The 27,746-nt window shown below is 41.5% G+C and overlaps 2 protein-coding genes across 7 annotated transcripts in view; one reads left to right on the top strand and one right to left on the bottom strand.

The window, feature by feature from the left end:
* The window catches only part of NRBF2 (nuclear receptor binding factor 2), a gene marked incomplete at its 5' end in the record, with an annotated part of 19,397 nt that extends 2,932 nt beyond the window's left edge, over window positions 1-16,465 (top strand). Inside the window, 3 exons of the mRNA XM_025202633.1 lie at window positions 10,033-10,117; window positions 11,989-12,029; window positions 13,136-16,465. Of these exons, the coding sequence (XP_025058418.1) occupies window positions 10,033-10,117; window positions 11,989-12,029; window positions 13,136-13,855 (846 nt within the window). The remainder of the gene's footprint in view (window positions 1-10,032; window positions 10,118-11,988; window positions 12,030-13,135) is intronic.
* A 9,172-nt stretch (window positions 16,466-25,637) lies between these two features.
* The window catches only part of JMJD1C (jumonji domain containing 1C), a 178,627-nt gene continuing 176,518 nt past the window's right edge, over window positions 25,638-27,746 (bottom strand). For all 6 annotated transcript variants that reach the window (XM_025202589.1, XM_014519329.2, XM_025202590.1 and 3 more), the window contains 2 exons: window positions 27,294-27,425; window positions 25,638-26,955 (listed from right to left, as the gene is read on the bottom strand). In XM_025202589.1, coding sequence (XP_025058374.1) covers window positions 26,866-26,955; window positions 27,294-27,425 — 222 coding nt within the window. In that variant the 3' untranslated portion in view covers window positions 25,638-26,865. The remainder of the gene's footprint in view (window positions 26,956-27,293; window positions 27,426-27,746) is intronic.

Genomic DNA, 27,746 nt, shown 5'->3' on the forward strand with positions numbered 1-27,746 from the left:
CGTATTAAGCTACTATAAATTTCATCTGGAAGTGTGATCATGTTTATAAGTACTGGCCTTTGTATCGATCTGTGTCATCTCAGTAGTGGGGTTTGAGGTGAGATTAGTTAAAATCTGCTGCAATGATTTAAATGGGATTTAGGCATCTGAACATCTCTGCAAATCTGGATCTTAATATGTACCATTGAATTGAATGGTACTGAATTGTACCATTTTCTGTCTTTAACTGGGAATGCCTTCTGCATCTGTTTGTGCGTTTTAATCTTAAGAGTTTTTAGTTTCCTCACTTCAGGGTTTTGACTGGCTACTTCACAAAATCCTGTATTACTTACATATGTGTTGAGAATGGCTGCTCCTTTCTTTCACAAAAAACTTAACACTATTGTGTGGTTCACTCACAGGCTCTAAAGAGAACAGTCATGCTTTTGGCTTTTGTACCTTTTCCAGAGAACACCAACATTTTCCTGGCTCCAGAGTTTCTTTAAACCCTGAGTTAGTGGATTTCTCTAGCCCTGATCTTAATCTTCTTAAGGATACCAGGAAGATAACCCTACATATACGGGAATTGGGTTATATCTTAGAATTGGTATCCAGATAGATTCTGCTGCTTTGGTTCCACTCAATCTGCTTTCTTCCACTCAATCTCATTTCCCATGTAATCTTTAGTATAATACTACTAAGCCTCTTCTGTTTACCTCCTGTATGTCAGTGTATAGTTTATAAACAAGAAATACTTAAATGCTTCTTGGTCATAATTTTTTTTTCACTAGTTTCTTAACCTGCAAAGGACATTGTTGAGGACTTGAAGAGCTTTTCATCTAAACTAGACAAGCGGGGACATTAAAGATGATTCACTGTGTGTAGGTCACTATAGTTACCAAGTTCTTTAAAAGTTAGGATTTAGAGAATGCTTAGGTTTAAGAGGAGGTGTTAAAAACCCATATAGAAAAACAAGCTATGGAAATAATTTGGCATTCCTAGTTTTACCATATAATGACATGGGTGGAATGGGGAAGGAAAAGGCTAAGGGAGAACTCCATGAGTGTTCAGGAGTTATGCTATGCTAATAAAAGCTGTGTGCACTGAGCAGTTTACTTCCAGAGCAATTTGGAGAGCTTCTCCACAAGTGACAGATTCCTACTCTTTCAGTGAAGGAGAGGCTGCAGAAGCATGCCAAAGGGCTACGCTCTGAATAACCATGGGGTGAGTAACCAGCTTGCTTAGCCACCCTGCATATGAGAAGCAGCTGAAGCAGAACCAGTGCATCTGCCTGCATAACATAATGTAGGGAGACGCACCATTTTTTGGCACAAGCCAAACCTGCAAGAAATAAAGCGGAAGCAGTACACCGACCTGTATAATGTAATGCAGTCATACAGGCTGCCTGTGTGGCAGCTGTTTCTCAACGGGGCTCCATGTGCTTCCTAAAAACCAAGGCGCATAGGGCAATTTCACTCTGCAGCAGTGACATCATGACATCCCTGGCAGGTTCTCATAGTTGTCTCATCCCTATTGAGAACCACTGTTCTAATCCATATGGCTATTAGATTAAGTCAGTGACTGCTTCCTTTCAGTAAGCAAGAGCTGATGATACAGCTGTGTTGAGATGTTCAGAGAGGTCCTGTTTAAAGGTGCGGGGGGCAGGAAGAGAAGGGAAGTTTAAGTCCTGAAATATCAGACTTTGTTTTATATCGGACATTGTTTAATATCGGACTTTGTGGCCTTGATCCTCACTTGACCACAGTGATAGAATTGCACAGTCAGCATATGTTTATCTTTACTTTCTTCAGAAATCTGAGTCTCATCTTATCATTTTTTTTTAATAGCAAACAGGGGTGGAGATTCTTTTCAAATGATTCTAGTCAACTGTGTTTAGAAATGCTTTAGAAACAGGTTTTAAGTGAACATAGTTCTGGGAAACATCTTTGGAAAGCCCATATTAGGGACTTAAACTTTGATACTTATTGACAAAAATCACAATCAAATGACTTTTCTTTCTTATTCCTATCCTGTTGTAATAATCCCTATGGAGGACACCTAATACTCTTTTCATATAATGCCTGAGACTGAAGGACATGCTGTTTTCTGATCTTTGCTCAAAACATTTGTTTGTGATTATGTCTTCAGGAATTGAGTGCTGAATCTGTGCCTCATTGTTGCTTAACAGGATTCTTTTTTGGGAAAGGTAAAAAGTCTGAAGTCCCTGCTGAATAAGGGGTGTTAACAAGAGAATGTAAATTGCTCTCAGTACTTCTTTAAACTGTCTTTTACAGTTGAGCAAAGCAATCCCACCCAACAGACAGTTCTCCTTGGGAACCTCCGCTTTATCTTGGTAGCTTTGTTTTCCTGATTTCATTTGCAACCATCTTAGCAAATAGCACATTGTAATATGTGTCTAATTTGTTGCCTTAAAGCATGTGTTGGTTTCTAAACAGCGCCCTTTGGATTGCAAGCCTAACAGACAAAATGGCTTTCTGGGATTTAAAAAGTTCCTTTCTAGTGAAGAACTTTTCTGCTGTGTTGCAGAAAAACAAAGTATAACTGAAGGAAGAAAAAATTCTGTCACATTGTTGCTCTGAAGAGACTGTAGTAAACCCACCCTATATAAAAACAAATTGCCAAATCTGCCTTTCAAAAAATGTTGACTAGTCCAGTGCATCTTCTCTCCTCAACAGCTAGCACTCAAATGAAAAGGCTTGGAGAAGCTGCCTTTTCTCTACCCAGGTTAGGGCCACATGAGCACTTAATTCTTAAAGCTGTAGTTGTTCATTTCCACAGAAACAAACCAAAAAAAAAACCTGTTTCCATCTTTCCATATCCTAAAGGGTGCTGCAAATCTGGCTGTTTTCCCTTCATCTCATTCGAAAGAAATCTTAACTCCTCATAGTCCTTATCAAAATTATTTCTAAGTACACAGAATTTCAGTACTGTATTTCCTCCAAGTTGCTTTTTACACCATCTGTGAGGTATCTTAGCTGCAGGCAGAGGTGCCCTGTCACAGCTTCATTATAAGCACACTGGAAACTTGTTTGTTTCTTTAATTTCCTTTGTGCCTGGGTCTGGCAAAGCATCAATTCATTGCTGAACACTTCAAGAGCTCAGGTGCTAGGGTGACTACATCTAGCACAGCTATTGTCAGAGTAATTGCAGGAGCCATTTACCTTACTTGTATCCCATTCATGCCCGCTTCCACTTGAGAAATACAAGATTTTCAGCTTACCTGTTTGTCTCATGGCAGATGACAGAGCTAGACACTGCTTCTCACCACAGTTTACTACCCAGGTTTAGTCACCTTTTGCCCTAGCCCTTTCCAACCACTCAGATGACGGGGAAAAGAGGAAGCTTAAGTACAGAACAGTGTAACACATGCTGCCCAGAACTGAACACAAGACCAGGCATCTTTGAACGAATCCCCAGTTTGCCATTTTCATGAGTCCTTAACTTTTTTTACAGTGGCTTTTTTGAAAGCAAGAAATGCTTAGGCTGTTGTTTCACCAAGACAAGGACTGTTGTGGGGAGAGAAGTCAGCCATATTTTGTAAGTTCTGTGTGCTGGCACAGAGTTTATTTCTGTGCCCCTATCAGACTACCGCTGGTGCATAAGGCCTGTGGGAGCTGATGGAGCTGGCTCTGCCCCCAGCATTTCGGAGACTATATTCTCTAGCATCCCAGCATTCCCAGGGTCTAGGTTTAGAGTGGGGCATAGGACATTCTTATGCCTGGTCTCCAGCAGCCCTGAAATTGATGAAACAACCTCTCCTTCATCCTGCACCAGCCAGGGGGTGAATCTGGGTGCTGTATCACACTCATTACCTTCTTGCACAAGGTCCTCTGCCACATACATGAAACAATAAAGGTCTTTCTGACTTCAGAATCTGTCGGCTAACAAGTGGGCGGTCAGACATATGGTTAGAGATCTCGGAAACATGACTTATGAGAAAAGGTTGAAAGACCTGGAGAAGAGAAGCTTGGAGGATTTGATAATGAGCTTTAAATTCATGAAGGATTTCTATAAAGAGGATGGTGATTGATTATTATCTGTGGCCGCAGGGGATGAGATGAGAAGTAATGGTCTTGAATTGCAGCTAGGGAAACTTAGGTTGGCATTAGGAAACCTCTCTGTGTGAGGGTGCTTAAAGATTACAACAGATTACCAAGTGAAGGGGTAGAATCTCCATTTTTGGAAACTTTTAAGAGCAAGTTAGACAAACACTTGGCTGGGATGGTTTAGGGGGAGAGAGTTAGCCATGTTAGTCTGAAGTCAGGCAGAAGGCAGGATAGATTTGCACCTTTATAGACTAACTAGCCAATTGCCTGTCGAGAATGACGGGCAGGGGGGAGTGACCATGGATCAAGGCCTGTGTTCGGCCCCCAGGGCTCCCCGCCCCGCTGTCTGCTCTGTTGCTGCCACCTGCAGGGCTGGTCTTGCCCCCTACCTGCTCTGTCTGCTCTGTTTTTGCAGCCTGCAGGGAGCAGTGGGGATGGAGCCACTACCACTTGCCCCACCCCCCCTCCATCTGCTCCATCGCTACCACCTGGTTAGGGCGGGGGGGGAGACAGGCGGGGACAGAGGCCCAGGGCCAGGTTCGCTCCCCCTACCCTCACCCGTACCGCTTCAGGGCTGGGGCTGCTCCCCATCCCGGGGGAGCTGGCAGGGCCAGAACCCAGCATCTGGCCCTGCTCCCCTTGTCCACCCTCCCCCCTCCCCCCCCTTTCAAGCCTAACCACCCCTCCCTGGTGGCTGTTGTTGGGGTGGGGCCTGCTGGCTCAAAGCAGCAGCCTGGGGGGGGGTGGGAGGGGGGCGAGGCCAGCCCCTGCTCTGTCCCCTCAGTTATGGTGGCGCTTTGGTCCCCGCCATCCCCCTCTGGCTCCAAGGAGCCCCTCATTCCACAGTGTCATGACAGTGCCCTGCTGTCTGTCTGTCTGTGTAGAACACTCTGATTGGCTGCTGAGACAGCCAGTCGGAGTGCAAATAAAGCGTTATGGACAGACAGGCAGACAAAGACTTTTACAATATTAGAATTAAATCGGAGATGTATACTCTTTCCTAAGCAGAGGACTTATTTCATCAGATGCTGTGAAGGGACTGTAGGAAGCAGAGCTGGTGAATAGAAAGCAGTGACAGAGAATACGAAGGGCAGAGAAAGGGGACAGAAAAAGGAGGGGACACTGCTGAGAGAGGCTAGGTGGATAGGAGAGAGAAAAACAAAGCAATTAACCCATCGAGCGGATGCATGGTTTGTAAAAGGAATTCAGGTAATGCAGTGGTTTTCAATCTTTTATTATTTGCAGTCCTCTGAACTTGTTTTTGAATGGAGGTGCCAGACCCCTTTGAATTGTAAGTGTGTGTATTCACATACTTTTGATCACAGTCATCTTTCACAGATCCCTTAGATGGAGTCTACAGACCCCTTGGGGGTCTGCAGACCACAGGTTAAAAATGGAAAATTACATTATTCCACTGAGGTAATGGAATAAGAACCTGTAGTCCATGTTTAGACCCTACTTAACTCAGGCCCGTCTGCGGATAACATCTTGTTCTGTCATTTCCCATTCAAATTCATTTTTGAAGTGTTGTTCTCTAAGACCAGGCACTCTGAGGTCAGCAAATGTTCAGGGAGGTTAAAGTGTTCTGTTCCGGTCTTGTCTTTCTTTCTGGTATTGATGTCCCAAGTGTTCGTTCATTCTTGTTTAGCCAGGGAGCTGTAAGCAGAGGGTGGAACTAAATGACCTCCTGAGGTCCCTTACCGCTCTAATTTTCTGTGATACCTTACCAGTCAGGGTTGTGCATAGAGGGATTTGGCACTGAGAATGCACAGTAGATAGTCATAGGCCAGACAAGAGGTGGTACTTGTCATTAAGAGATGCCATGCTAAACATCCAAGTACTTTTGTTAGAGGTGTATCACTTTCTGTTAAGGAGGCAACACCATCCTTTTCTTTGGACCCACAGATTGGTTATGCTGAATATTCTAAGGTCTTCATAAAATTGACTGGTTGGAAAAACACTTGCAAGGTGGAATAAGTGAGTAAACATTTCCCAGATGAGAAATTTCCCCCTAGTGAAGAATACCTTGTTTTCACAAATAGAGCAAAACCTACTGCTCCCCAATAGGAGTTTCCACAGCAGAAATTAGTTCCAGTGATGTTGGAATTTGCCCTACAGTAAAATGAATGGCTGTCCTGGCATCAGTATATCTAAACCTGATATTGGCCAAAGAGTTTTGTCATTGTATCTCTATCTCTGTATTCTGGATAACAGTCTGATTTTTATCAACATACTTCAGTTACTGCCTTCTTACTTGCTAAGCTAAAGCTTTGACTTTATTGGGCTTGCTTAGTTGTTTAACCAGTCTCTCTCTGATGGATAATACTTAATAACTTTCAGGAGGCTTTTACATATACTTAACTATCTTAATTAAAGCCATAGTCAGATGGTTAAATGACACAGATTAATTTAAGAACTTGTGAAACTTAATTCTCTACACTGAAGAAAATGATTTCAGGCATTCGCAAGTGGAATTGAGGCTCTGGTTGCTGACTTCCTGTGAACAATTAGATTTTTTTCACCTCTCAGGATTTTAGAAAGTTTCCTCCTCCTAGTGTACCTGGACTCTGCGGGTCTGGTCTCCCTACCCAGTACAAGGGCTGTTGGTTCCAAGTTGCAGAGAAATGTTACACTGGGCAGTTTTGGCTTCAGTATACTGGGACTCTTACAGTAGTTATTTTGATGTAAAACACCAAACGCAGAATGCCTGGTGATGGCCCACTGCAGATCCTTTTCATGGAAGATTCTTGATTTTTTTTGTATACCTTCTTATTTTGGTACTATTTTTCTTAGTAGTTACCAACCTCCTTTGCCAAAAGTAAATGGCACAGAAAGTGGCTGTATCTGAAACAAACATTTCTAGATGGGCTAACATTACTTGCAAGTTACTCATCTGCTTCTTCCCTAGTAATGTGTGCTCATTTCCTTGGCACAAGATTGGTCCTCATGCCTGAGCTCCTACAAACAAAGTCTTTATATTGGAATACTAGCCAAAAACCTCCTTCCTCCTCAGTAGCCAAACAAATGCAGGGGTGGATGTGAGAGAGAGAGACAAAAATAAGCTAGTGAATTCTTGTCAGTACCTTAAAAATCTAGTCTGAGATCATTTTTTTTTTTTTTTTTAAACTACTCAATCCTGGAAGATTGAAAACAGCCTTCAGAAGACTAATATATAAACTAAATTGATGACTGGCCAGACATGTATGTGTTGGAGAACCCCTCCTGAAAAATGAATAGTATATATCATGTTTTCCTACACTTCAAAATTATTCTATATTTGCTCTGGGTGCAATCTTAATGTGGATAGGGAAGTGACAGTTTCTTGTTGACATTTGTAGCATTTCCTGTTGCAGGTTGTTTTGCAGGAGGAGCCTTCAAAAATAGCATAGCCTGTAATAGACACTGCAAATTCTTGTTTATCATAGTAACAATGTTGCATGACCAGCAGTGTAGCTAACTGGTCACACCTGAAGGCTAATTACTGCATCAATTATTTCATTTCTTCATCATCATGTCATCAGTAGAACACAGCCATGTCGAGCAGGGTTCAAAATACTGCTTAATCAAGTTTGAAAAAAGTGTTTATTTTAGTCTGGCTTTTGGTTTGGGTGATCCTTTCTGATGCCACCAATCAACAATATTCAGTGGCCCACAAAAGTATGTGTTTGTAGATATTCTCTCGACCATTACTTAACTGAATATTTATTTTTTTCCTTTTTAATTTTCACTGATGGGAAGGGATGGACTTCAAATAAAGTAATACAAACTTTTAAACCTCCCATTCCGTGCCAACTAGCTTCTCATGCAGCTTCCTCTAATGGTTCAAAACTGTCCAGCTGTTTCTCAACCAGGCCCTTAAGAACAAAGTAGCACCAAACAACAGGATGTTGCATTTATGTGCCTTAGCATAGTTCCTGGGCTTTGTCTAATATGGTCTCTCCCCCTTATAGGGGACAGATTGGATTGGCACTCTGTGAAGTAAATGATAAAGTGGCTGGTATTAACAGTGCAAGTGATAATCACAGCTGAGTCTTTCTGAAATATTTTGTTAAGAATACCAGTTACACGTGATGCATTTATCATTGACATCTGCAGAGATGGTAGAAGGCTACAACATTTTGCCTACGTAAGCCATGGGTTTTTAAGTAGATTTTTCTTAAACTGCTAGGGTAGATGCTGCCTATAAACCCATACTTTAAGTTTGCAAGGTAACGAGTCTAACTCTTCTTGCTACATAAAGATAAAATCTGAATTAGTGCATGCAGATAGACCAGCTGATAGGATCTCTGAGTCCTTGGGACTTTTAAGCAAGAGAAATAGGGGGCCAGTAATAAACATGACAGACTTGGTATGCCAGAAAAGTAGACTTCTTTGGAAAACAAAATGAGTAAAGCAGCCCACCCTCTCATCACCCCTTCCTGGCTTTCTTCCATCAGACAGACCAGTGGACTAAAAGGCACAGTCTTGACCATCACAGCCTGAGTTACCTTTTAGGTTTTCATTGCCTGGAGAGATGTCCAGACCAGATAAAATCAGGGGAGAGGCACTCAGCTGTTGCTCCCACCCCACTCCCTCGGGTTTGGCTGTCACCTGAGCACCACCTGTGGCTGAAAGACAAGGCAGTTTGCACAAATTATTTCCTGATAGCTCAGATGAGGTGAAATACACTGGCTGCATCCAGACAAGTGTGACTGTGCAGTACGTGGTACTGCAGACCTGTCTATGATACCACGTATTGCCCATTCACGTGTGTTCTGTGCTGCTGCCTTGCAGCACAGGGTTGGGGGGTTTTTTTTGACCCCCCAAAATCCAGGGGTCAAAGAAACCAGTGCAGAAAAAAAGTAGGGCAGCACACATGGGGACAGTGTGCATCACCCAAAACCGGAGCCTGGCTGGCTGGAGCTAGGCTTCAAGCTGCAGGAGTGATGCAGCTGCAGCTTCCCTGGCCTCCAGGACCCCAGGTAAGGCTGCTTGGGTCAGCAACTGTGTTGGCCTCTGCCTCCCCTACCCCACCTGGGGTAACCTGCCATGCACCAGAGGGCAGATAGCACGAGCATTCCCCGAGGGACCAAATCTCCATGCTCATCTGGACGTGGCCATTGCGTCCTAATAAAGACAAGGCCAGAAGCCAAAAGAGGGAGATACAGGAACTAGCTGCAAAATGACCGGTGCAGTCCCACAGCTCAACTAAATGTAATGAATCAGTTCCCAGAAAGGCATGCTATGGAGGATGGGGGAAATCTCATGCCCAGCTAACCCCACACATGATGTTTTATTTACCAGCAAGCTGTTCTTTGGTGAAGGATGCACATGAGGTGATGCATATTCCAAACATATGCTTGGAACAGTCATAACTGAAGGGTAATAAGTTGCATGAATTACTCTATCCTGTTGCAGGCCTGGGTCAATTTTAAGCAGGCCAAATCTCGTGCAGTAATAGGCAAATCTCCCATGCATGTCTGAGGATTTCAGGAAAGTGGGTTAGTGCTGATGAGCCTCCTGGTTATTGGTTTGAAACACAGCAAGGAGGAGCTTAGTCAGAAATAGTCTAAGTAAGTTTTAATTGTTGAAGGCTAATGTAGAGCATAAAGTCATAATTCTAATGGAAGCTAGTTCCTCAGAACAGCTGTGCTAAACCAGTTTTTTGACATTTATTGAACACTAACACACATTGTTTACTGATATAATTATGTAGCTGTGGTGGCTGTCACTACTATGTACTCATACACAGTGTTTATAAAAAAAAGTGCACATGGTCACTGTGAGCAGGGTCCTCTGTGTTGTCGGATCTGCCCAGAATGCTTGTCCGCGCATCCTTACACAGCAAGTCTTGCAGGAGATGCAAGTACAGGGGAAATGCTTAAGTCTGAGGCTGGTGTATGAGAGCTAAGACCCCCTTGAGTATCCAAACAGCTGTATGTGCTACTTACTTTAAAACAGTTTTAGCTTCAACTCTAACTATAGTAATACTACTCTTATTTTCAAGGCTCATCAGCAGAGCAGAAAAGCTGACCGGTTGTTGGCAGCAGGAAAATATGAAGAAGCAATTTCTTGTCACCAAAAGGCAGCTGGTGAGTAGGCACCGCTGATGCTCATAGCCCAGTTTCCAAATGCCTCAACTGAAGTTGGGCATACTGAACTAGACATACTGTTTTATGTACTTGGAAAAACTAAAGTCTGGGGCTTCTGCTGGAATGTGATGTTTATTTTTAATTGTTGGTACATTAGTTTGACACTTTAATAACTTTCTTACTTGGAATTACAGGCTTTGTCCGTGCAGTGTGGCAAGTGTGTAACTTGTTTACCAAAAGTTTGTGGCTGACTGGTACTTGGTTATATTAATCTACTTAAGGGATCGGTTGCTGGCACCAGAAAAGCTCTTCTTCTAAGGGGTAACAAGTTCAGCTTCTATAGGTTATAAATCAGATGCCAGGAAACTCTGTAGATCCATCTTTATAATGGTTGGACAGTCTTCCCTTCTGCATTGGAACTTAGTTTATTTGGCTTCTACCTTAAGCACACGTTTAGATGTTCATATTTGATAGTCCATGGATATGCAGCTGGCAGTAGGGTACAATTGGTGTCTAGCAGTTGGAGGCATCTGCTTTAGAGGGATGGGAGGGAGGAAGAGGGAGTTAACTGGCACTAGTTGCAGGTTGCAGGCAGCGGTTAGATCTCGTATGGAGGCAGCAGATAAGTGACTATTTCCAGTGATGCAGGCTGAAAAATGGGGCACTTTTAGCAGATTCTGCTAAGTGTGACAGTGGCCAGTAGGGGCGTGCGAAATGGGCCGTATTCAATTCGGATTGGCCCAAATCGGGGACAGTGATTTGATTCATTGACTTGGATCGCTGTTCCCAATTCTATTTAGCTGAATCAGATGATTCGATGCTCATTCAAAAAATCAGCGATTCGGCCACAGACACAGCTCCAAACATTTTTTCTATATACCTCAAGGTAGCAGGCAGCTCGTGAATGCTGCAATGCTGGGGTAGATGGAGTGTCCCACAGGAGTGCTGCCTCCCCCACTCCATGTGCTCTCTGGCGGATCCAGAAGTGCTTCTGGTCCACTTCTGGGTCTGCTGCCAAGCATGCTGGGGAGCCCCCTACGCTCCTGTGGGACACTCTATCCACCCTAGCATCACAGCATTCATGAGCCGCCTGCTACCTTGAGGTAAGTAGAAAAAAGGTTAAAGCTGTGTCTACAGCTAAATCTCCGGATCTCTCTGAATCGATTCGGAGAGTTCCAATCCAATTCAGAGAGATTAAAGAGTCTCCTGATTCGATTTGATTCAGCCACCGAATCAGGTCGAATCTCCACCAAATTGAATCTGGACCGAAACTTCACGCAGCCCTAGTGGCCGGTCCCTGAGAATAGTCACTATGGAGTGAGGGAGGGGGTTAACAAAATCTGTGAGTGTGAGATTAGTGAAACAAACAAAATATTTACCTGGGCCATTACTTAACCACTTTCCACCCCGCAAGTGTCCTAGGCACTGACCTGACCACTCTGCAACCTGCTAGTAGTGCCAGTTAACTCCCTCTTCCTCCCACCCCTGTGGAGAAATGTCACATAGACAACACTGTTTTTGTGCTTGAGGGGTTAAGTCCTATCGGAGTCTGGCTGTTTTGTTGCTGAGCTTTCTCCGACAAGCTGAGCAGTTGGGGAAGAATAGAAGTTGGAGAAGAATGCAGACAAGTAGCAGATCCGCACAAGCAGAGACATCTCATACAGGTGGTGGTGTGTAAAGAATGACCTTTAAGACTTTGAGCTCTGAGTAGAGACACTAGAAAATCAGCAAGCACCTTCTTAGCACTGCACTTGTGTGCTTCAGCCAATGGATTCTGTGTTAAGAAAAGCTTTACCTTTTAGCTTTAGAGAGCATTCTAGCTTTCACAACTCTGCCTAAAGTCTTTCCCAACTTGTCTGTTTTTTGTGCAGCATACCTTACCGAAGCCATGAAGCTGACGCAGTCAGAGCAGGTGAGATTCCATTTAGCTTCAATTCTAACTACAGCTGCTGGGAAATGGAGAAGGCACAACTGTGCACCCCTAACGCTGTCCCTTGGACATGTGCAATCCCCTGTGTTCCAGTGTCATCAGGCCCCTCAATTACTGCACAGTGGATCCTAACTTAGATTTCCAAGGCACAAATTGCTGGTAGAGTAGCCAGGGACAGGAACCATGTAATTCTTCCCCCTCCTTGAAAACAATTGGGCTCCACAGAACAGAGGCAGTATAAAAACTGAATTGCCTAAACAATTTTCCCAAACCTTCCCATGATGCAAGAGGAATCTTCAGGTAGTTGGTTAAGCGGTCTTCCTGGCTCTCATCTTTTAGTTTTAAAGAAGCACAACTGTGGTCAACATCTGTTGGAGCTAGGCAAGGGAAAAAAGTTGAATGCAACATCAGAACAAGTGTCACTGGATGTCTCCCCTCCCCCCCCCCCCCCCCATTTCTATAGCAAATGGCCATTTTCACTGCAAGGTATAAAGTTACATTATCATGATAAGGGAGAAGGCAACTTCCCCCTCATCCTCTTGTCCTTGGGATTGAGTGACACGTGTCTTCTGGAAGAGATCTAATCTGGACCAGCAGTTCAGTGGCTTAGGAAGTTCTGAGCAAGTTGTGGTCAGACTGGTTAGTTAGTTACCCTAGCATTAACTGCCACCACCTAACCTAGTACATGAGCCATGCACTACAGCAATAGGATTCTTTTTCTAAAAAAAATTCACATTTTTCAATTACTTCTCCACTGAATTAACAAACACATTTCAGCTAACACTTCTCTATTTTTCTGCTTACCTCAGTTAGACTCATAGTTGTTCCCCTTTCATGTTCGTAGACCGATTCAGTTTTTGGACTTCTTTCGATCACACTTAACAATACCATTCCACTAATAAATTGTAGCTCTGCAGAATTCAGTGGTATGATGTCTAATTCTACTGTGCTTGGGAACATTGGGCATTCACTGGTATATTACCTATATAACATGCAAAGTTTCCCTTCAGGCAGGTCTGCCAAAATATTCAAGCAAATAAAGTTATACAAGCTTAACTGTTAATTCAGCCAATCTTGTTCTTGCACAGGCTCAGCTATCACTGGAATTACAAAGGGATAGTCATATGAAACAGATACTGCTCATCCAGGAGAGGTGGAAAAGAGCAAAGAGGGAAGAAAGGCTAAAAGTCCAACAGAATGTAGACAAGGATATAGCTGCCCATCTTCAGACTTCCTATAAGCCATCAGCTCAAGAGACTGATGACCAAAATGTATTGGTTACTACTACTCAGAAATACAGCCCTTCCTCAAAGAAGCATCTACAGGAAATTCAGGGAGTCTTTGACAGGGACCCAGATACACTGTTGTTTCTGCTTCAGAAAAAAAAGGAGCCATTGGAAACGTGTATTGGGAGCAAAGCTCCAAAAGATGACAAAACAATAATAGAGGAGCAGGCAACCAAAATTGCAGATTTGAAACGGCATGTGGAATTTCTTGTAGCTGAAAATGAGCAATTGAGGAGAGAGAACAAGCAGCTGAAAGCAGAACGGGCAAAACTCATCAAATCCCCAGTGGAGAAAGAGCTGGATGTTGATGCCGACTTTGTGGAGAAATCTGAGTTATGGGGTCTTCAGCAGCATTCAGAAACTACTGCTACATCAGCATCAACTTGGCAGAAGTTTGCAGCCAATGCTGGGAAGGCTAAAGACATTCCAATACCTAATCTCCCTCCTTTGGACATTCCGTCGCCCGAGCTTCCTCTTTTGGAGCTCTCAGAGGATATATTAAAAGGACTCATGGACAGTTAAACAAAGGACATGAGAAGTGGTCAGTGCAGTTAAGGGAAGAACCCTGGGACAGTGGTGATCCAAGGGTAGCAATAGCCCTACGGTGGGAGAAAAGGCACGGCAGCAACTTTTCCACTGTGCAATACAGGTCCTAGCTAATCTGTTTCACAGAGCTGAAGGGTACTGTAACTGGCTTAAAAAGGAGGGGAAAAAGCAAGTTCTTCAGTCCTCCTGACATTTCAAACCAAATGAGTGGCATTGGAGAACACTTCAAACAGCACAATCCTTCAGGGTTTTTAAGTACATTATATGTAATAGCTATATCTAGAATGCCATGAACAGAACTGGTTGCCAGATGGCTGCCACTTCATATTGAAAATGTCTCTCTCTCTCATGTGTATGCATTTTCATATACACACTTATGGACAAGTTTGCCAATTTAGTGCTGGTGCAACTCAGACACCTCCAGATGGATCTACATGCCACATGCTCTGTGCTCCTGATAACTGTTAACCTCAGATCAGTCAGGAGAGAATTAATTTTCGACTTTATGAAGGAACCAAGTTTTTAGTTCTGTGAGGATTTTTTTTTTATTTCTCTGTTTACATGACTAATCAGGGTGCATCGAATCTACTTTTGATTTCGGTTTAAAAAAAAAAAATTGTCTAAGAAAATATATACTCAAGGAAATCTGGTTTTCTGAGCTGCATGAATGGAAGTAATACTTAGCTGACAGTAATTGATTGAAAAAAATGGTTTGTTTACATCTACATTAGCTAGGAGGAGGATGAGACTAAGATGTTCTATGCTACACTCTTAAGCTGAACACTGCAATAACGATAACAGTCTTTTCAACTGTTGCAGAGTCATTAAAGAAACAAAGATTCATGCTGTCGCTGACATATACATAGAGAGAGAGTGACTGAATGTCTGTAGCCTCTCCTCTGTCAGTGAGTAAAGCAGTGTTAGCATAAGGTGAGGAATTCTTGGTGGTATATGAAATGACTCAACTCAGTCTGGTTCTTATGATGCAGATCAGGTGCCTAGCAAAGGAGCAGAGACTGCAGGATGTACTTCACCCCAAGAGTTTGTCTTGAACTGAGAAGACCGTCTCCCCACAGGAGCTTTAGGAATGTGCAGGATTTAAGTTTTGAGTGGTGCTACTACTATAATGTTTTCAACTGAACACTGTTCATACTACAACAGAGGTCAGCAGTCGGTGGGGGCTTTGCCTACACCACGCTATAGCCTAGAGGGAGGGAGTTTTGTCTGTGCTGGGCCAAGTCATTCCAGCCAGTTATGGCAAAAAGGCTGCTGACAGCTGTATTACATAAACTGTTCCAAGCCAACATGTCTTGGTTTAGTGACTAGCTAAACATATGTTTTTTTCTTTTAAATACCTCTTCTTTCCAGAACTGCAGGCTCCTACATCTTGAGTAGCAGCCTTTTGCTGAAAAAAGGTGAAGGCCACAGTGCTTCTACTTTTATCTCATCTGTGCAAAGTTTCTTACCCTGTTGCTTGCTGCTGAAGAAGGAGCGCTAAGGAAGAACCATAGAAAAACAGCCAGGACTTGCCCAAGGAAACCCACTCTTGATTCAGTTGTGCTGTAGTCATAAGCAAACAAGACACATTTTCCACTTCCTGAACATGCTTCTTTAGCGACAGAAAAAGGAGATTTTAGAGCCTTTTGAACAAAACAGTAATTATGTCAGCTTGTAAAATGAATGAAAAAAACCCCCAAAAAAACACGGTATGCTCCATGGGTAGCTGCTTAAGTAATTTGATTGAACTGCCTGAGATTTGAGTAATGTAGTGCACGAGGGCAAGTAGTAATAGCTGTCTGTGCTCCTGTACCACCCAGAGCTGTTGCATGGCATTCTCTTGAAGCTCTGCAACAGTAGGTCACTGACTCAGGAGCAAGACTGCTGAGGAGCTTGTATGCTGCAGGCATTATAACCTTGCTCTCCCTGTCAACCTGAAAACCCTGTATCTAGAAGACAACATTTCCTTGAGCATGAGTAATATGTTGCATATTCACCACAGTTTGAGGACCACTGAAGAACCAGGAGAAAGGAAGAAGGCAGTAGCAAGCCTCCAGCTTTATTCATTCAGTTCATAATAAAGATGAATATTCAAACAAGTATTTCCCTGGCCCTTGGAGGAAACTTCCCACCTCCAAGAAAGTCCTTCAGCACGTGTCAAGCTCCGTGGTATGCCCACAGTAAGTAGTGCAAAACACATATTTCTACTTTTCGTCTACAGCAATTAACCAGAACACCTGGAAGCTTCATTGGCTTAATATGATGGTCCGAGTCTGTTTACACCTTGATGAACTCTGCACTGAAGGCAGCGTGGCACAAAGTAAGGATGCAGAGCTGGTTCCATGTTGGCCCCACTCCTCCTGCATATTGGGGAAGTAGGTTACTTATATGAGCCCCTTCTCACTTCTGTAATAGCAACATTAACACACAGTACTTGGAAATCCTGGAGGAAAAGCAAAGTGCTGAATATGAACATTTCCAGGCTAATTTATTACTTCTACTCTAGAGAACTCCTGCTGTTTTCCAGTTAAAATCTGTATTCAGCTTGAAATAAGCATGTGGCCTATTAAAAAAGCTGCTGCACACTGATTGTTATACAAGGTGCCAGATTTCTTAATGGATAACCCTGTAGCTAAGTGTTTCTACTGAATCCTTTCTTAAGGCCTGTCTCTGGTTAGCTTACACTCTAATACAGGGTTGACAATATTTTGCAACATTTTGTCACCTGTGGCACTTGCAACCTAGCCCATGCCCTCGCTGCTTCATTTGAAACCTGAGTCACTCCCCGCATTCCCCTGAGCACTCGCACAGTGCTGCTGCCACCAAAACACAGCAGAAGCCCTGTGGCTCTCTGGCTTGCAGGTTGCTGACCCCTGCCGTAATGTTTGTGGATATTGCTCTTTCTCCACAAACATCTCATCCTTTTGTGAATCCTCCTAAGCCCAAGCCCTCAGTGAATCAGTTGGCGATGAGTTATACAGGCTAAAAGTGAGAGGATTTTGCTGTTATCAATTTTGGATGCACGACCTGTTGGTTTGTTTCCCGGTTTCTGTGTTAAGAGAGTAAATAGGGGTGTGCCCAAATTACTTCCTCTGCTACAGCTAACTCCAGATTACTGTTGTCATATCCATCCTCTAAGAAGTCCCACATTTTTCCTCCTCGCTGTGGCCTGGTTTTTCTTCCCATGCTGCCTCTGGATTTTTTTCTGTTTTTACCACCTCCTTTGTGAAAAGGATTTTTTAGAACTGAACCCAGCAGGGCAGGTGAGGTACACTGCTGATTTGTAGAATGATGATAATTCTTTCAGTTCCCTATTTTCATATAACACTATTTGCTTTTTGACTGTTAACCAATGCATTCATTCTATTTGAATTGAGCTAGTGACGCCCAGGTTAAACCTTGCTTTGTTTTCATTGACAGACACTGCCATCTGGTGGACACGCAAAATATTGTTTGTGTCATAAGAGCTATTTGTTTTAATTTTCTTAAATAGCATATCATTTTCTTTTAAATTGCCCACTCCTAGTTATCAATATTGTTCTGTTAGAGAGATAAACATTACATGCTGTATGAGCAGTTCAGATCAGCAGAATCTGTGGTTTTTGCTGCTGTAAGTTTCAACTTGATCAGACAGACCTGTTAGTTAGGCCTGATCCAAAGCCTAATGTAGAAACTCTGATGGGGTTTGAAATCAGATCCAAAAGGCATTGTACTCAACACATCTGTAAAACTCCATGGTCCATAATTTCAGAGCGTCTCACCAAGAACCAAACTGACATGAGTCCAGACATTGACTTCTATTCCTAGAGCTTACTTCACCACAGAAACCACTGTTTTCTTTGGAAACTAGATATGTTATCCTTGATGTATATAGACAGCATAAGCTTTGTGAAAAGAAATTCTAAATACAGAGTCTACAAATACATCCCCATAGAGAGAAAAATCAATAGAAATCAGCTGGGAAGTGACATGGAATCAAAGCCTATCCCAACCATGCAATTGGTCCATAAAATATCACCCCCAACAATCCCTGATTCACATATTTTCCATACTGTTATAGCTGCAACATCACTCCAACACTACCAAAAACATTGCGTCTGTTTCAAACTTCAGTTTTATGGCCAGTGAGTTCTTTTAGTTTTTATATGAAATCTCCTTTGCTGTGAAACGCTGGATTTATTTTAGCAACAGTTAGTTGGATATTTTGAAAAGTACCAAAAATGGTGTCTCTGAGGTCACCTGGGCATTCGCAGTCCTATCCATGTTTACACTCGTGACTGCTTTTCATGCTTACCCTCCCATTCTGAAAGGGCACAGTAGGGGTGCTGAAATGAAGGAGACAAATCTATTTATTTGAATCAGTGAAGGCTGGTTAAAAGTATTAAACAGGCCAGCGGAGCTCCATGCTAATTTGCAGCTGCAGATGAAATTTCTCGCTAGAGTGGACTCAGGTTGTGGCAATATCTACCCAGTCAAAGCTCCCCAACTTGAGTTGGTCTAATAAAAGATATTGGATTTTTCCAAAGAACTTCTTCTCCCCTAACTTAGAGACATTTAAGAGAACCAATTTTTCATTGTGGTTGTTATGGTCTCTTGCTACTCAGGTGAGAAGTAACCCTTCCCTTTGTGGGAATTAGAAAAAAAATTGAGCTCTGGAGACAGCCCATGACCTGGCTGATGAACATCTCTGGAATTTACTGTTCAAAAGTGATGATAATTTTTTTGATGTTGACCAATGAAGCCTGGATAGCCACCAAATAAAGTTGACTTTGGGCTTCCACTTCTCATGAATTGGAAGGTAGGCAGGAAGAGTTTATCTTCCTGGAGACAAGGTGATGGATTTACTTTCTTAACCTCGGAACATTGGCTGTCTACCCTACTTCAGGTAGGAATTTGTTCTAACTAACACCACAATGCTGTCCTATCCTTGGGGCTACAAAAATACAGAATTTCCTACCTCAGATCTACTAAAGTCTCACCGTGAGATCTGCTAGGGAAATAGTTTTACACAAAAATTATGATAAATGCTGGATGGAGTAGCAGACAGTTCCTGAATTGGGAGAAGCAGCACTTGCAAGATGACTGAATCATGCAGGAGATGACAGGAAAAGGGAGGACATTAACTGTGTTTATGTGGTTGGAATATCCCAGTGACGCTCACTTCAGAATATTACAATGAAAACTTTCCTGTCTGACACTTATCCTGAAAAGACTTAAAAATGCAGCTGTTCACACAAACCATGTTGGGTAAAGCACCTGTTTCTGATTTGCTCTGAGAGGAGACAAATTTCCTGCTGGCAGATTAATTTTCTGTTGTGTTTAAGTTACGTCACAAGCTGAGCATCATCTGACCTTTGCAGTTTCCAAGGCTGCCTTGCTGAGACAAAAAGAGGGGAGGACAGAGAGCTAAAAAAAACAGCTTGCAACCACACCAAAAAAGTAAATAAAAGGACTGAAAACGGAACTGCTGACCTTGTTTCACCAAAGACAGAACTGGGGACCAAACAAGGGGGAAAGGTTTATTCCCAGGGTCCCAACTCTGGCAGGGAGGGCACACCTATTTAGTAGGGATTGAGGGGGAGATGTTCTATGATAGGGAGAACTGGGGGTTTTGAAATGCCCCTTATTGATCACAGACATGTTAGACCTGATCCTAACTGGGGGGACACAGTGATGGTGGAGAGAATACTGAAAAGTACCTCCCAGCCACAGGCCTGCAGGGCAGGAAGGTTGATAGCATTGCTACTTACAAAGAACTAGGACAGGAGAGGTGTTGGTAGTAAAAACTTTTGGCCCCATTGAGCTAGGATGATACAAGTCCTCTCAGATGAAGACAAGCAAAATTCAAGATGCTTTAGTGTAGATTAACTGGTGCCCTTCAAGAGAGCTGGTGGAGAGGGGCAATTGAACTCAGGCAAATATTACCTATGTTGTAGTCGGCATTCTGGTAATCTGAACTTCACTATTTTGATTAGTGGGTTCAGTAAGCATGAAAAGGTGCAAGGCAGTGATTTCAGAGAACCAATAAAGCAAGCCTGGTATGATTTGGTATTGCACAGAGCAAGAATTTTGGCCTTTATGTTTCTGACTATCTTTATAATTAGCTGTTCACTAGCAACATTCACTTTAATAACTTCCTTGTCTAGGAAAACATGCAGTCAATGATGCTCCATTTGTGAGTAATGCAGTCATGTTAAGTTTATGGTAATAATCATAGCTCTCTGTCTTATCATATACCTTTTGTGCCACTTTACCCCTTTAATTTGTTTTTGGCCTTTTAGTCATTCTCCCCCATTTGTAGTACATTAGTAACTAAGGGGAAGAATATTACTGCTCCAGGCAGAGTGTGTAGTGACATCCACAAGTGCAATTTAAAGGCAATGTTTATAAGAGTATGTAAAATACAGTCCTTTTTTAACCAGATGTTATAAACCATTTAACACAAATATTTTTAAGAGCTTTATACTCATTGCAACTATTGTGTAAACACAGCATACTGTATACATATTGGACATACCAAGTCAAATTCACTATTACATACCATATAGTCATCCATATACCCATTTGCCATATTTCTGAGCCGATCGTTTTATCTAACCAGTTCGACATTGTACTGAGACAGCATAGAAAAAGTACTTACTCCAACAATTACTCAACATATTTTTCCATCTTCTCCATTTTGTGTTCCCACAAGGGAATTGTTTTCCTGAAAGATTATCAGTATCTCAGCCTTTTCCTTTGAAACGCTAGCTCTAATACTCCATCAGTACCACCCAGGTCTGTATTTTTGTCACAGTCACAGTTCCACAGCAGAGAATTGTGGAACATGATGAAAGAGAAACAAGAAAAAGTTTAGTGCTGATCTCTGGAAATTAAAGTTAACTTGAAAATTGAAGGGTTCTGTCACCAAGCACTGAAATAAAAGACTTAATTTTTCTTATGTCCAGCAGACACGTACACTAGGACTATGGCCCAATACAGCTGCCCTGTGAAACAAAGTTCTGGTGGTCCCAATTCTGAGCAAAACAATGGGCCAGAAGAGGCGCAAACTAAGGCTCAGATATTCAGAGGTACTTAGGCACCTTACAATCATAAGTACCTCACCTGTATTGATTTCAATGAGAAGCAGGCACCTAAATATCTGTCAGGATATTGACTTAAGGGTCTAGCCAAGAGTGACACTCCTTGTTGGCTAATATATAAAGGAATAATTGATTTCACCTAAGGAATCCTGAGCCAGAAGGGAAAGGGAACTTGGATCAGTTGGCAGCCCTGTGTCCTACTAACAGTCCACATTGTTTAAAAGTAAATTTAGTGCCCCTGAAAACTGCTAGGACTTATAGCACTGGAAACTAAAGCTCTCCACCCCCAGAAAACATGCAGTATACAAGTAAGTTCATCCCTGCTGCTCTGTCTTAGGCTAGACTGAGAGGAACCATTTTTAAAAGGCTGGGAAGAAGGCTCCTGCCTATTTAAAATTAAGCTCCTGAGATTGCAGAAGTCAACTTTTTTCATACTTGACCAGCTGTCAGATGGCATAACTTTTAATTGATGCTAAACAAGCGGTCAGGGCAAAAAGCTCCAACCTGTATTTTATTGACAATGCTCCAAGATATCTACTCTCTTTAGCCTTCCCTTATGTTGTATCTATAAATGATCTATTAGATACAGCTGTTTGTCAGATGTTCATATATACCAAATTAAATGGGACTGGCTTCTATTTAAACTGCTGCCCCATAATGCCTCAGCTTACTCCTAACAGTTAAGTTCATAATTACTCCTAGGGCACTGTTTACAAATTCTCTCTCAAAGCAGCAGCGAATTCCAAGACCTCTCTCAACATGTTGAAATGGTTTGACAAAGATAACCTTGAGGATAGATACAGTTGATCACCTTCCAGAATATGCTGTCTCATGGGCTAGCTGGTACAAATAACAAAATGCAACTATTAATAAAAGTGACCTTGCAACCACACGCTTGTACTGTAGATGAGGAAGGTAAATACGAGGGCATCTTTCTTGCTAAACCATTTCACAGTCTGTTTTTCTCTTAATGCAAGAGGAAAAAGCATTCATGGTTGAACATTCTACATCATAGAAGGGGTTAATGGGGAAAATGAATCAATTTCCCAAGGAAGGTGGCAGGCAGCCTGAGCCAAGCTGCTCAAACAAGAAAACAACAGCTGGTCTAGAACTGAAAGTTACTCTGTATTAAAAATGCAGAGTAAATTCAAAGCATAAAAATTATTCTGCAGCAGGTTCTCACACAAACAGTTTTTACCAGGCTCTGGCTTCAGCCGGTTTCAGATTAAAATAAAATTAGAAAAGGCATTCTTATTCTAGAACGAATGCAGCCACACAAGGAACTGTTGTGGAATAGCTATTCTGGATCATTATCCCAAATAGACAAGCTCTTAGACTCTGGATGTAATGACACAGTCATCCTAATTACCAACTCTGGATGGAATATGGAGCAGTTCTTAAGTAATCAGAGCCACTTTTTGTAAGAGAGCTTCTAAGACCGTTTAATTCCATAATCATCAGATCACATGGCATCATGATTGTAAGTTCATCTTGCAGCAGTCATGAGTACAAAGGAGCACAGAGCCGACACAAACAAATTGCATCACCATTGGATCTCATCCAGGAATTTCAATGCCTGATCCTGGGAGATATATAGACAAGGCCAGATGGAGTAGAAGTTTTCTGAAAGTCACAGATGAAATAGAAGGTGAACTGAATCAACTTTGGTGGCGTTTTTTAAGACAATTTTTATCCCCCCATTTTAGCTACCATCTAAAATACATACCAGTCACATAAAATAGTCAGCTCTATTTGCTGCATAGCCTGGGCAATGGATCATTCTTCAATCTGCACAGTAATATTAATGCCATACCAGAAAAGCAAGGGCTTCTCACAGAAATCACGGAAAGGAAAAGATGTTATATTACAGCTTCAACCTGCCAAGATGCAGTGAATTATAGACAAACAAAACAGATTAGAAATTAAAAAGAATATCTAGAGTTCTCACAACTGCAAAAATTGAACAACCAATTTCTTTATCTTCCGTGTGGAAGATCAGCTTCAAGCAGATATTGTTCATATCACTCAGGCAGGTGTCCCTAAAAACATTACAGGATGAGAGAGACAGGCTGCCTACTTACAATATAGGATTTTCATTTGTGAAAGGAATTTTTTTTAAACACTGCCATGTTGCTCACTGTATATATTGCAGTTCTCCAGTATTACAGTCTATGTGCAGCAGTACATACCAATAATACACATACTGAAGCAGCTTAAAATGAATAGGTGTCTACTTCTGGAATGTCTTCAACTACAGTATTGGTCTTAAAAATCTTGGTGCAGATGTTTACAGACATCTTCATCCGAGTGCAGATACATTTCCTGGCAGACTATTTAAATAAGCAGTAGTCTCAAAATGGCCTTAGAATCTGTTTACCATGTGGAAAGACTTGCCACTAAAACAATTTCTGTCCTTTATGGTCAGTTGGACTGCCCTAAGCAACCCAGAAAATCTTGGGCACCAAAACTGTTCCCATGACAACCTCCCTTCATACTGTCCTGCCTGAGGCTTCAAACAGCATCACATGCTTACCACAACACCACACATTTTGCCTTCTCTCTACACTACCACATTTGGTTCCTTTTGGCATCTCTGGCAAAAAGGTTCCTTGCAGGTAATACCTGAAGGAAAAAGAAAAGTTCAAGCGGTTGTAGATGTACATGGATCTAAGCATTTATATTGTAGGCCCCTGGGCAGAAGTGCAAATGAAAACACAATAGATCTGAAGTGGGATCCCCACAACCATGTTTCCTGCCATGCCATACATAAATGGCAAGAGGTGCAATTGTGGGATCCAGCTTCAGATCCCATCACACCATATTGCTGGTGCAGGGGGAATCTGAAATCACGATCCCAGCGCCAGCAAGTAGCAAGATCCCATGGCTGCAAGCCACACATTCAGTTAATGGTGTGATAGGAACCAGCCACAAAGTTACCACACAATTTTATGTAATAACTTTGTGGATTATTCCTTGTTTTATCATCACACAATTAACTGCATAAACATGTGGCCAGGTAACAACGTAAGACCATGTCTGGTTACTCAGGTCTTAAACGTAATGTGTCGGAGCTTAAGAACGGGCATCAGTTGGCATTGCAGTGAGGATAGCAAGATAGGAGACTACAGTAGCAGTTCTATCCCTTAAATACTAGTAAAAATGAGCATGTGCTTTGCGTAGGATTTTGAGAAAATGACATGCATATCATGTTTCTAGGTGACCATAGTAAACAATTTATAATATTTTTCTTATTTACTTCAGATCAGGTTGGCAGCAACATTATAAATTTGAGAGGCTCCAAAATCTACCCAAAGGTTAAAGTTCCTCAGCAAAAAACAAACCACTACCACAAGAAACAATCTTTTTAGGGATTAGAGTAAAAATTAATTAGTATCAGCATCCTAAGCCTAAATATTAACAACCATTATACTATATTTGTAATCAGATTTTATTTCTGAAAAGGTATGTATAAAGGTATGTATAAGCAGCTTGCTGCATCTCCAGCTAACAGGTTGATATTAAGTGCTCTATCCGTTCTGCTCTACATGCAGAATCAAGGAAGTAGAAATACCATATTTTGTCATATACCACATGCCCCCTGAAAAAGACATGCACTTTGTTTTTGAAAGGCAGGCAGAATTAAAGAAAAGCAAATCTTTCTTTGACAATCCTGGTAAATACAGTAACTTTTCAAAGAAAACAGGCAACTGCAGGGCAGAGGGAAGCAAAACATCACGGATGCTATATTATAACCCACTAAGCTGCAAGACAGCACAGGCACTGCTGGTTGAGCCAAGCTGCCCTCTTCTCAAACTGAAAAGCAGCATCTGCCAGGTCCACTTTTTCAAGAAAAGAGCCTAGCCTGCCATATCTGTGGGCTCAGCTGAGAGCCCATATAGCTTGAAGAGTTGGGCAGTTCAGCTCCATCAGGATCAGGCCCTGAGCTGACTTGGCAGGTGACACTGGCTGAACCATTTGGCTCAACTCAAGAAGGGAAGAGGGGTCAGGTAGTTCAGCTCAGCCAACAGTGCTTGCTGCATCATCCTGCTGGAACTGAACTCGTCTTGAGTCAAGTGGGCCCACAGCTGATTACGCAGGCACAACTTGCCCATCCAGCTAGAGAAGAGGGGCCAGGTAGCTTGGTTCCCACAGGATCCCTCTGCTCCTGAAGACCTGCCCCCTACCCCAATTTCCAGCAGCCAGTTCAGGAAAAAAGGCATATGTTGTATTCAAGTAAAAGTGCTAAGTGGACAGGAACGTAGGGCACAAAAGACAATGCATTAGCAAACCATTCCAGTAAAGTCCCTTCCAATTTTTCTTACCAGTTTAATAATAAAAGTTTTACTTTTCACCAAAACCCCCCTGAAATTACCTTTGTATATCACCCATCTTAGTAGTGCAAGTTAAATGCCACCCTTCTTCAGATAAAAAAAAAAAAAAAAAAAAAAAAAATGCTGACATACTTTGTTACTTACCTTTATTTCAGTTGGCAGTGTGACATTTATAGCTGCAATATTGTTGGCTGAATCATGAGATAGGTAACAACTACCAAAATCTAGAAGTGAGAAAAATAAAGTTGAAAACACTATGTAAAATAATATTTTATAATGAATAGGAGAGTTCCTCACAACTGACCTAGTCCTACTGATTTTTCTTTTAACAGGTTACTAGATAAATTAGACAAATACACTCTTCTTTGGTAAAGAAACATTTTACTGGGTTATTTGAATTACAAGGAATCAAGAAGTTCAACTTTTATTCCTCAGAACGAGGGAAACATTTTGTTATTGAAGACAGAACATAAAGCTGAATTTTATTCTGAAGAAGGAGAGAGCTCTCTGTGGCTCCGCCACCTGAACTGTGCTCCAGCACATCTGTTCTGATTTCCGTATTCAACCTGGAGAGGGCAGAATGGTGCATGCTAATTAACACACAACATCCCAATCTTTTACAGAAAGCAGCATTACAATAGAGACATTTGCAATCACTGTGAATGAATTAATGACTCAGGCAAGAGCATCTGTCACAAACGTGCCACAAACATGAAAAACAAACACAGTGAGACAACATTTGATAAAGTCATTTTAATGGAAAATGTAAAACCCCTTTCAACTTCAATGTACAAAGCATGTGTAACACTTGCACTTTTAACAAATTAAAGCAAGCCAATGTTCTAAAAAAATACATCATTGAATGTATATATGTATATATTTACATAGCATATTAAGTTTAATATTTAGCTTTAAAAGTTCACATAAATTTTTACCAAAATGAGACTTTTTTTAAATAAATTACACCTTTGAAAACATTTAATTGTACACTGAATAGCTTCAATAAAATACTGAAGTGTCTGTATTTAATATCTACTTTATATACTTTATATTTACAAAGTTTACAATTATTTGGCAGTAATTTTCAGATTATGACATGACTGCTGTGCGGACTCAGCAAGATCCCAAATGCAGGCAATAGCTGGTGTTTGTGTCCTACTCTCACAGTAACTGTCTCAATGTAGTGAAAAATATCTGAGTTATTTTAGCAAACTGTACAAGTCACATTTACATTTGATCAACAATATAGCAGAGAATTTTGTGGGCCTTTTCCCCCAAAAATAAATACATCATTTTAAATCTTTGACATTTCACAAACTTCATGTACATTATAATACAAGACAGCAGAATGCTGCTTAATTTTTTTCTTTTCAATAAGTCTAATGTAATCACAGTAACTGTGATATATGAAGCTAGACGGCTGCAGTGTCAGTAACAAGTAAATATGATGACTATATTTTCTTGGCACTGATGGTTTGTGAAGCTTAAATTAGTGTGCATACTGTTCATCATATATTAGAAAAAATAACCTCCATCTGATAGTCTAACAAAAAAAAAAAAAAAAGGCAGAGAGCACTTAGTTTTCTTCTGCATCTTCCATTTCACTTTCATGAATCTTCAACGCTCTAACCATTTCTTTAACTGCATGATACAAGATATTTTTGACCTGCAAAAATATTGAAGACACTTCAGTGAGATCCACATAATAAAACTATTTACTGTTAAAAGATGGTCAATAACTATGTTTAAGATTGAGATTTAGACTCAGCCAACAAGAAAAAAAAAACCTGATACAAAAATATTTGTACAAAAGGACATTAAAAACTGAAATTAAAAAAAGCGACTCAAATGAAGGGCAACTACATCAGCGCAGTTGCACTGGTGTTCATTGTTATTCTGTGTGAATGGCAACTGGGAAGTGACCCCACAGTGTTCCACATTTCAATGAGTGTCTGAGCACGCAATGCTTTCAGAACAGATTCTAGATGAGAATTCATCCCTTACCTGCAGTTTATCATCATAATTGATTTCTTCCTTTGACAGCCTCAGTTCCTGTGTTAGGTGAAAAGACTGTACAAGATGTTCTGGAGAGACAAAGTCTTCAGTTACTTGAATGCAGCTGTGAAAATTTTGTACCTGTTCGGGGGGGGGGGGGGGGGGGGAAAAAAAAAAAAAAAAAAAGACTCAGGCTGACGCCAGGGACAGGGGGGGGGGGAGTGAAGAAAAAAAAAAAAGGAAAATTAAAACAGGTTTTTTCTTGGAAAAAAAGGACTGAGTAATGGGCTCCAGAGCTTTCAAATTATGTGTAAATTTTTTTTTTTATGAGCAGTAATGAAGTGAACTAAGTGAGCTAACTTCAGATAGCAGGTATCACCTGAATAATGCCAATTAGTATCCGTTTCTAACACTCAGCCCTACACTGGGGCTGATATTCTTAAAATATTCTAATATCTGCAA

The sequence above is a fragment of the Alligator sinensis genome, unplaced genomic scaffold, assembly GCF_000455745.1.
Source record: "Alligator sinensis unplaced genomic scaffold, ASM45574v1 scaffold674_1, whole genome shotgun sequence".
In the NCBI taxonomy this organism is placed as follows: domain Eukaryota; kingdom Metazoa; phylum Chordata; order Crocodylia; family Alligatoridae; genus Alligator; species Alligator sinensis.